Source organism: Buceros rhinoceros, unplaced genomic scaffold (assembly GCF_000710305.1).
Source record: "Buceros rhinoceros silvestris isolate BGI_N320 unplaced genomic scaffold, ASM71030v1 scaffold7836, whole genome shotgun sequence".
Lineage (NCBI taxonomy): Eukaryota > Metazoa > Chordata > Aves > Bucerotiformes > Bucerotidae > Buceros > Buceros rhinoceros.
The window spans coordinates 1,605-11,449 of NW_010419862.1; the positions used below are offsets into that span (position 1 = coordinate 1,605).

The window sequence follows — 9,845 nt, forward strand, 5'->3', positions numbered from 1 at the left end:
ATAGTATGGTTGTGCCTTCCCTGTCCAAATTTCCCCAAAATAAGTGTTCCCAGTAAGCCTTGTTAGAAGAACAAAGAAGAATAACTATTTTGGTTTGACATTAGAAGAACTTCGAACCATAAAGTAATATCACTTTATTTACGCATTCGAATGGCAAATGTTCATTATAACTCTGGCTAGATCTTTAGCTATAATGTCTTCCTACTTTTTAAAGGGTAGTGGTCCCTGTCTGCAGAATTATTTGTGTCAGTTTTCTCTGAAAGTACATCAGATGGAATTTCTTTAAATGAAAAACAGACTTTTAAAAGTAAAATTCTTTGCACAAAATATTTTATGGGGTTCTTATTGTAAATCAAAACAAAACCAAAAAAAAAAGCCTGCAGGTTTTCTTCAAAAAAGTTGAAAAATGTGCATTTAAAGTTTTTATTCAAATTATGTTTATAAAAATTTAATTGAAAATTAAAGGAATTCATATTTGAAAATTTGTTTCTTAAGCTGACTGGAGTTTAGGTTGCGTTTAAGAACACTGTTTCACAGGGGTTTATGTAATTCTCTTTACTGCATGTGTTAATTAACACAATATATATCTGAGCAAGTACTTGAACTCTTTCAAGTATTGTGTAAGCTGCAAGCAGATGGTCATCAGAGAGAAGATGACACTGCATGTTAGATACATAGAGAGCAAGAGGTAGAGCATAAAAGCACTGCTCATTAGATGCATTAGCTGAAGAGACTTATACTAGCTGATATATGATGCCATGAATATAATTAATATTGTGTCTCAAATCCCACAGCGTACTCAGCAGTTCACAGAAGTTGTAGGGTTCCACAAAATGTGTACAGTCTTGCTTCTGCATATGTCTGCAAATTCTGCTTGATTATCTCTGGTCTTGGTCAGGCGTTTATCCAAGGCAGAACCGGCAACTTGTCTAAACTAGTTTGTAACCTGCAATTTGAGGTTTTGGGCTTAGATGAGTTTGCATACAAATGTATTAATGTGCTGGAAGCCAGCAGGCTGACTTGCAAACTTTTATAATGCTTATTCAAGAGAAAGTAGCGTACGTGCTGCTGATGGGCAGTGGTGGACCCCGTAAGCTGCCAGAGAAGTGCTAACAGCAGCTTGTTGTGCCAAGGGACAGCTGTTTGGAAGCTGGAGTATTTGCCAGACCATCCCATCGCACCTGTGTCAGTCTTCTGCAGAAGAGAACATATGCTTGCAGGCAATCTAGGCAGGAAAAAAAAGTTCAGTGCGGAGAATGATCTACCCTTGCGCCTCAAGTCAGCGCTTCCCATAGAGGGACAGCCACATATGACAGCCTCGTGCTCCATAACTAAACAATTATGTTCAGGCTCTTGGCTGTCTGGTACCTGCCAACTTGTGAGAAGTGAATATATTGTTTGTATTCACGATCATCATGATGGCTTGGCTTCGCGAACGAAGATCTGGGAAGGGCTTTTCCCACGCTCACTGCAAGCGATGAGTGCACCCTTCGGGCCTGCGCGGTGGATTTTTTAGGTGAGGCACCAGCGTGCACGGAATTGGCTCCACCCTTTACACCCGAGGTTCATCTGCCAGGGCCTAGCGAGCTTGGATGGTGACAGCGAAGTCCTCGGGTCGTAGGTTTGTTTAGAGTATCCTTCTCTGAGATGATGGATGCCTTACAAGGCTAAACGAGCTCCATCTGCCCGGGTTTGGAGTCAGAGTTGTCCTTCTCCTAGGATGGCTGCCTGAAGGCTAGTGAGCCCATCCTGCCCGTGGACACACTTTGTCTGACCCTTCAGTTGAGACCTGTCTGGCTTGGGAGACCCCACCAAAGGCACATGCCACCACCAGCACAGCTCTCAACCTCACACAAGCTCCTTCCCCACGGCAAAGGGGTGCCTGTGAAAGAGTCGCTGCTCTACCTCCGGACATCACAGACCCGGGGCGCCTCCCCCGGCCCTCGCAGCCCCGGGCACGGGGCAGCGGGTGCCTGCCAAGAATAGGATGCCTGGAGGTCAGTATTCACAATATGATTTTTAAAAAATGTTAAACAAGACAAGGTCCATATTCTCCTAAAAGCCTGAAACTGTTGCAATTTTATTTCAAAGTGTCAGTAAGCATATACAAAGACATCTTCTCTAAATGCTCTGTCAGTAACATGAAATGTAATTCCCAAATGTTAGTTGTATGAATTATATCATCATCATCACTAATGGCAAGCTGCTCACATGAGAGAGACAATTAAGAGATGCAAACCCTTTGGTTAGAGAATACATTGCAGTCAAATGCAAGATTTTCTTGTGCAACACAGAGAAGCACATCAGCTGTGCCACTACCTGACAGCTATTTATGCCATAAGCTATAACTTCAGGCAAGACTTTAAAACATATGAGTCCATATTTATGGATAACATTGCTGAGATTTTGTTAAACACCTTTCTTTTACATTACAACATGGGCACTATTTTTTATGCATTTTCAGTGTGGCTTGGATTCTTATAATGCAAGTTGCCTTACATGGGAGAAACAAAGCTGGGAAACTGAAAAATAATATTCCTAAAAATAACGCTGAAAACAACTAAAAATATAAGAAATTTTTGTTCTGAATGAATGACCTGAACATCACAAAAATTTCTCCAATCTGTTTTTCATGGGTCAGCCCCTCTCTATTAAAGGAATTTTTGGCTGCTCTTTCATGTAGTATAAGTTTAATATCCAGTACAAGTTGTATGAGGTAACTATACCCTTCCTTTAGAAGAGGATGGGCTCAATAATTTCTTATTTCTTTTTTATCTCTAACTACAATGATCCTGCTTAAAAGCAGATGACTGATTTATTTTCCATTCTGTAGCTCCTAGTATGCGGGGGAAATCCACTATAATTAAATCTTATAAAATCCTCTTATTCCCAATATAAATAATTCTCTGACATAGGTGATTCCCCTGAGTCTACATCATAGCTCAAGGAAAACAAAGAGCAGGAGCAGTTACTTACTTCATCTTAAATATTTGATTCTTATTCCCAATATAAATAATTCTCTGACATAGGTGATTCCCCTGAGTCTACATCATAGCTCAAGGAAAACAAAGAGCAGGAGCAGTTACTTACTTCCTCTTAAATATTTGATCTTTTTGGATAAACTTCTACCCTGATTACAGTAGCTGCAAGTGTCACTGAAATTATTTTTGAGGCAGAATTCGGATTACTGATTTTTCTCACTTTTAACTTGACTGTGAATAATGACTAAACTAGCATGTTTCTTAAGCTATGTAAACAGCAAGACAGTAGTTGTCTGAATTGTTCTACAACATGTTGTGTTTCTCATTTTGTAGTGGAAACAAAAGCACGTAAATCCTGCTTGACACGATTTGAGATTGAAAGCATACTGGCAAAAGAAGAGCCGTATGCCTCATTAGGTAAATTTACCAAAACTGGAGGATCCTCTTAGCTTGTATGAATCATAGCAATATTGTTCATAATTTGCAGTAATATGACACTAATTCCAAGTACGTTGCAGCTTTTTATCTTCATTTGGGGGTTGGGATAATGGAGCACGCAGAGAATAACTCTTATCAAACATTATGAACCAGAGAGAGCTTTGAGTATGTACCCCATCCTTAGACCTCCTTGCTGGATGATACTGCCATCCTTGTACCAAGAACTTTGGAACGACACCACCAGAGAGCACTGTGCTATTTCTGCACAGTATTTCTTACCTTTCCCTCCATGTTTAAGGACTTTTTTTTTTCCTGTGCTCCAAATGATTGTTGTGATTATATTAGAATTCCCAAACATTTTGGTATCATTGCCATGTGTGTACCAACAGGCCTTAGTTACCCTGACCAACCTCACCTGGAAACTTCACACCACTTGTGGCCCAGAAACCCTATTTAAGCTCAGTCCTGAGTCTAGGGTTCTTGAGCTGTACTGCTGGCCTGCACCCTTGTCTCCTGGGTAGACCTCAGACCTCTGTGGGAACTATCCTGACTGAATGAACTTTGGACCCACAGTGTAGCTTGTGTCCAGGTCTGCCTCCTTTTGCTCCTGACCAGGCTCCCTGTGCCTGATTCATTCCCTTACCATATCAGGGATTATTGATGGACCCTGTCACCAGCACTCAACTCTGCCTGCAACGCTCAGATGTGGTGGACTTGTGTGCTGCTTGGTGAGGGCACTGCCTGTGCTGGGCTTGCCTGGTGCTCACCCCTCCTGGGAGCAGCCAGCCCTCTCTGTACCTTGACATGTCTAACTGGCCCATGATCTGGGACAACTGCTACTGAAAATAGACTGTGACATTCAGGTACCAGATTGTCTTGTTTCTGCTTCTCCTTCATATATCATGAAATAATCATATATTTCACTTTTAAAAAGCATATAATTCCGTATTGCAAGAGTCTGAAATCCATGTTGGAAAGGGAGAGACAATAAATGGGATATTTGGTGGGAAAATATTTTGCTTAGTGTGACCACATTTTCTTTGAAATTTCCTAAAATTTCCTCTGACTTTCTGAACTTCTGGTGTTCTCTTTGTAGCCTGGATTCTTCAATACAGATAAATACTTTCAGAACCGGAAAAGCAATCATTCCCTCTTAATTACAAGGGGGAATTACAATTTCAATGCAATTGAAAAAGCTAGATTGGTTAAAAATGTTGGAAAACACACAGCAACCTTATCTCCAGAGAGAGATCGAATATGGAATAAACTAATAGTTTAGTAGAATGTGAGAATTTTCTATTTAAATGTCTTTCACAAGTGAAATTTGCATGTGTTTATGTAGGCATTAAAAAAAGAAATCAGTAAGGGAATTTTTTCAACAAATTCATGGATCCATTTTATCTAAAGGAACAAAACAGGTTTTTCTGAGGATTTGTTTTCAACTCAAACTTAAATTACTTTGTGGGAACATGTCAAAAAAGACAAACTTTTTCAATTTTTTTTGTTGAAATATTCTTCAAAAAGACAAAGTACCACATCCATGCTTTTGAGTTTAGTCACAGAACTGAGTTACGGGTACTTCTTAATCATTTCATAGGACATGTAATAAATATTCCTTAGCCATTTCAGCAGAAAGGTTAGGAAACTACTCATTCCTTACTTCTGCAGCTAGTCATTATTAGCAAAATTTTTAAGAGATCTCAGGGTATCCCTGCCAATAACCTTTCAGAGGAGTGTAATAAAGCCAGTAACTATCCAAACAGAATAAAAATCAAATATACGGTTGTAGGGATTTCTAGTCAAGAAGGAAAACCTCCTAAATTAAATTTAATTTAATGGAAGCTGTCCCTGTAAAGGAGCTGATTAGCCCTGCTTAAAAGAGAAAGTGTTGTTTTGAAGAAGGCACCAGGACAGAGAACTCCAAACCAGTTTCTGTGCAGGCTGAGCTGGGGTATGGTAATGAAACAGCAGTCTTGTATGTTATGTGTCAAAGTGCAAATGTTCATGAGCTGCAGGTATTTTATGTAGAAAAATAAGGTTCTTTATTGGTTTTCCACAGTACCTGCCATTCTTCTATATGTGTGGCATTGATAAAACTGTTACTAGAAATGGTACTTTGATGCTGTGTATTTAAATAAGTATTTGAAATTATTTCTGTTGTAATTAGATCTTTTTCTTTCTTGTTCTGTAACTATGGGCAAGTCATCTCACTTAGGAGTGCCTCTGTTCCTTCCTGACCTATCATCTTCTTGGTCTCTCTGTGTGAAAAAAAAAAAACCCAAAACAAATGTTCTTAATCTATTACCTATTCTATCCTCTTTTCATTAGTGTCTACAGAGCCATCGTACTGTCTACTCTTCTATATGGATCTGAATCATGGGTCATCTACCACCACCACCTGCGACTCCTCAAACACTTCCATCAGCGCTGCCTCCAGACAATCCTGAACATCCACTGGGCTGACCACGTGACTAACGTTGCTGTCCTTGAACAGGCAGAGGTCATCAGTGTTGAGGCCATGTTGCTGAAAACGCAGCTGCGCTGGGCAGGGCACGTCTCCAGGATGGCGGGTCACCGCCTCCCTAAGATTGTGTTCTACGGTGAACTCGCCACCGGCTGCCGCAAGAGAAGAGCTCCACAGAGGAGATAGAAGGACTCCCTGAAACAATACGTCAGCCTTGGCCATATTGACCACCATCAGTGGTCCACCCTGGCCTTCAATCGGGAGGTTTGGAGACACACCATACATAACGCTGCTGTCTCCTTTGAGAGCACGCGTAGAATCAGTCTCGAGGAGAAAGGACAGTGCAGAAAGAACCATGCCTCGACTGTACCACCCAAGGTGACCTTCTGCTGTGCTCTTTGCAACTGGTCTTGCCTATCCCGCTTTGGCCTTTTCAGCCATCAGCACGCTTGGAGTAAGTGTGGGTAAAGCCCTTCTCAAATCTTCGTCTGTGAAGCCAAGCCATGGTGATGATTCTATCCTCTGGAGAACTGGGGAATCTTAGGTGACAGCGAAATACTTTAATATGTCTGTTACACTGACAGGTTGACTTGCTATTTTATCTGTGATGCTGTTATGATTAACTGTATCATTTCCTGTCGATGTCGTCATTATTCACTATCGCTTTTGCACTATTTATTCAAGCCACTTTGATGTCTCTATATCTTATGATCATCCCCATCAATCCTTGATCTTTCTTCCTATGCTTCTCATGCTTCCCGCAGTCTAGTTGTGACATTGAAACTTTTGTTATTTTTAATCCCCACACTGATTCAGCAGCATTTTTTAAAGAGAAAACACAAAGGTTTTTTTTTCCTCTTGGTGTTTTATTACTTGTTAATATATGACAAAACAGATCTATTACAGAGCAGACAGGCAGCATTTAGCATTGCTAAACAGAAAAACACTTCCTTGTTTTGCCCTTTTATGTCCTGGCCACTAAAAAGCTCCTTTCCCTTAAACCGCTTCTCAGATGGATTAACACCACAGCAAAGATAAGTTTAGAACCTGCTGGATATTTGTCTGGACTATGGGCAAATGAAAGGAAGGGTCGACAGCATTAGAGTTGCACTTTTCAGCTCCTTACTATCAACTTGCCAATAGGAAGGACTGAGAAAAAAGGAAGGCCTTGGCAACAGGGATTTACAGCTCTTCTGTTTCACCACTCCTTAGCACATTGACCTCAGTATGGTACTCGGAGGAGTCTCCTGAAGGCATCCAAGGTATTGGAGTTCTGTTGAAGGAGGGTCTTTTGCTGAAATTTTGATTATATATCATGAGAGATTCTGGAAGCAAAGGGCAAATATCGAACTGAGGCACTTTGAAGGTCATCCGTTTGGCTGCTTTCTCATAACCTCCATAAGGCATAGCAGTCCTGGCATAGGGGAATACATGGAGTTAGTGAACAGAGCATAGGTAAACAACAGCATTTAGAAAATAAATAATCGAAGTTATCGAGATTGTAAATTTTACCATTGTTGCAGTTGACTGGCCAACATATGTTTCCTGAGAACATATATATCCATTGCCTATGTACTAAAAAGATTTAAAAACACACACCACTACCACCCGACCCCCCTGCTCCTCTGCACTTCCTTCACCCCTGTTGCATCAATCTCCATCAAACCATAATCCTGTCTCACCTATTGGTACCCTGTACGTGTAAGAGGCCGAGTCTGCGTTATTGCAGGAATGAGTGGGATTTGGGTTTGTCCTGAGTGGATGGAAGTGGATGGCAAAATTCTATAGAGAGATTAACAGAAAATTGTTCCCTCAGAAATATTTGTAAATATTCGTAAGACTTCCAGTTCCTATCAGTAGGAGCAGGAAGATCCTGATTCTCATCTGAAGTACTGCGAAGTATATGGCTTCTGATTGTGAGGTTTTTTCCTGAACTCTTGAACTTTAAATGGCTGCAGTAATAAACACTGGCAAGCTAAATCTTCTTGGTCAAATGAGGCGAGAAAGAAAGGGAAATAGGATTAAAGTCCTCTTAGCCAGCTGTGTAGGTTTTCTGCCCGTAAGATGAATTAAAATCTCCAGCTCTTAATTATCTTCACTTTGTAGAGCTCCAAATGTTCCATACATAGGAGACTGTGCTAAGCAAAATTACATGCAGCTAGAACTTATTTATATTGCACAAGACAGGAGGCCAGGGTTATTGTGTTTTCCCATTCTGTATAAACTATCTGAGAAGACTTACCGGTTAAAAGACTTGTAATGGGGGAAATCAGCTTTGGGACTGTATGACAGTAAGTCAATGGTGATCTGACTTTTGTCCTCAGGGCTGATACCCATTGCTCGTTCCCAGGGGGAGATGTAAGTTTTAAATATAGTGACTTTTTTGCCTCCTGACTTTCCATCTGTAAACAGAGGAAGGTAAAATGCTCTGGTTAGATGACACTTACTCTAAATACATTGCCTTTCTGTAATCTGCTATGGAAGTTGAGACACCAGCTTTGTTTCCAAATTCTGCAGATCCTAGATCAAGTCTGAGATTTTTAAAAAGTCTGAAAAAAGACACCACTTCTGTCCTTATCCACAAAAGCAGGTGTTGTACAGTCTAAGAGCCATTCACCCAGGAATTTGTGTTAGAGCATATATTTGAAAGCTAACTCTTCATTCTTCTTTCTGATCACTCACATAGAAACCTCTTACCCCAAGAAACGATGTCCTTACTCTATCATCTCTTTCACTACCTTGGAGAAAGCTTTATACAAGGCAAAATGCTATCTAATTTCATAATTTACTTCTCTCTTCTCTGTCATAACAGACATAACTCCTCCACCTAAACCTCACCATCATCATCAGATGCAACAAATAAAGCCCTGACTGTAAACTCCAGAACTGGGCTCAAACTTTGAAGTTGACCTTAAGTGACCAAAACCTTTTAACTATCTTGTTTCAGGATCTTGGCAACCCACAACAATCTTTATTAAATTCTTCCTCAGTAATGTATTCTTGAATGTTCTAAAATTACCTTCTTTCTTGTCTCTGTATTTTTATAAGCTGGCATTTTCTTTGGATTACACGAACAGACATTCATATTTTCCACCTCCTGAACCAAGATGTTAGAGACAAGTCTGGCTCAAACACCTCAGGATGGCTAAAAGCAGTGAAAATGTAATGGGGTATCTCTCTGGAAGTGAGGATCCTGTCAATGACAGAGCTGTACTTTGTTGGTGAGTCAGATTCTTCATTGCCAGGAATTTTATGTTAGCTTCTGGCTGCTCCATTAAGCAAATGAGCTTAGACAAAGGTTTTCATTCTGTGTGCCTCTCCGGAGTTTTTTAAGGTTTTTTTTTCCCTTACAGTTGTGTGTAATATCACCTTGCTAATAAGAGCATTGGTTGGATATTGATATGTAGCACACTTTTAAGATTTTCATCCTTCATAAACCTTAAAACTCCTGAGACTTCTGCTTAGCTTGATTAGGGTAGATGAGAATAATAGGTTAATGCAGTTAGACATTCTGGTGCTTTCATGGTGCTACAGTTTGTGTAGAGAACATACACTTTCATGAATTAAGTGGCAAAGAATGAACACTATTGCTCTTATCTGAAACTTCCTTCTTCATCACACCTTCTTTCTTTGTCTTGCTTATTTTATTCAAAACTTGCCAAATCCTGGGCTTTCCTGGTTTCAGAGAATTGCAGACATGTACAAGAACCTCATTTTCATTAGAAAAGCCTAAACCCAACTAAACCTCTCTTTCTCTGCAAAGGACTTAAACTAAGTAGTTTAGAAGTAAATTGATTGCTAGAGTTGAAAAATAAAAGCAGTTGTGATCCATTTCTGCAGTAAAAGCTATGGGATGATATTAATCCTTCTTCTTCCTGCACACAGAAATAGGATATCAATAGAAAAAAATCTCTTACAAGAAAGAAGTTAGAGAGTCTACACAGATTTCTTTTACACAGGAA

The 9,845-nt window shown here is 40.1% G+C and overlaps 1 protein-coding gene across 2 annotated transcripts in view; it reads right to left on the bottom strand.

Annotated features, from left to right (window-relative positions):
* Positions 1-6,993: 6,993 nt before the first annotated feature.
* The window catches only part of MYOZ1 (myozenin 1), a 15,586-nt gene continuing 12,734 nt past the window's right edge, over positions 6,994-9,845 (bottom strand). For both annotated transcript variants that reach the window (XM_010139105.1, XM_010139104.1), the window contains exons 4-5: positions 8,126-8,285; positions 6,994-7,297 (exon numbers count right to left, since the gene is read on the bottom strand). In XM_010139105.1, the coding sequence (XP_010137407.1) occupies positions 7,066-7,297; positions 8,126-8,285 (392 nt within the window). In that variant the 3' untranslated portion in view covers positions 6,994-7,065. The remainder of the gene's footprint in view (positions 7,298-8,125; positions 8,286-9,845) is intronic.